Source organism: Malassezia globosa (assembly GCF_000181695.2).
Source record: "Malassezia globosa CBS 7966 chromosome Unknown mgl_sf_1001.1, whole genome shotgun sequence".
Classification (NCBI taxonomy): domain Eukaryota; kingdom Fungi; phylum Basidiomycota; class Malasseziomycetes; order Malasseziales; family Malasseziaceae; genus Malassezia; species Malassezia globosa.
Genome location: NW_001849849.1, coordinates 1 through 688, shown reverse-complemented (window position 1 = coordinate 688; position 688 = coordinate 1). Strand labels below are relative to the sequence as shown.

General features: G+C 53.1%; 1 protein-coding gene across 1 annotated transcript; it reads right to left on the bottom strand.

Moving 5' to 3' along the window:
- Nucleotides 1-315: 315 nt before the first annotated feature.
- Nucleotides 316-675, bottom strand: MGL_4257 (uncharacterized protein; the record flags this gene model as incomplete). The annotated part of the gene is made up of 1 exon (XM_001728552.1): nt 316-675. The coding sequence occupies one exon, from the start codon at nt 673-675 to the stop codon at nt 316-318; it is 360 nt and encodes a 119-aa protein (XP_001728604.1).
- Between the last annotated feature and the right edge of the window lie 13 nt (nt 676-688).

The window sequence follows — 688 nt, the reverse complement described above, 5'->3', positions numbered from 1 at the left end:
GGCTCGAACGGCAGGGTTGCATTCTCACTGATGCCCTTCAAACGTCTTGGCCGTATGTTTGGATTTCGTGTGTGCAAAATATAACAGACCAGAGTCGGGCGTCTGATAGTCACCACCATTCGTCATATAGTCATGTCGCATAATGTATCCGTGCTAGTGATGATACCAGTCTGCCATCACCACTGTGTAGTCGTCGTCATAGTCGTCTGTCTCTCCCTCATCACGGTGGATAATTAGCGGAGTGCAGAGACCGTTTGCATACTGGCCCTAGTAGGGGCCGTGCAGCCAGTATGCTCCCCACTGCTTGGGTGCGTTTTAGCCACTCTTTGGCGTGTTCAGGATTTCGTGGTAGAACGAGTATCCGTCCGGGACCGGGCACTGTGTCACACCAGCAGCACCATCGTAGTAGTTGACGTTCGTGAAGAAGAGTCCGTGTGCATGCAGTGTGGACGGGCGTCCATCACCAAACTTGTTGGTAAAGTTGATGTGGACAAAGTCGTCCGAGTTGACAGTGAGGGGATCGGCGGGGAACTTGCCATTGATACCAATCGCTCGGCGAGGGAACTTTCCATCTGGATTGACATCATTGACCCAGCCAACGCTCCATTGCTTGGCGACTTCGGCACCAAGGGCCGTTGTGGCTAACAACGCCACCAATCCAGACGCCGTCCACATGATGAGGTTGTTT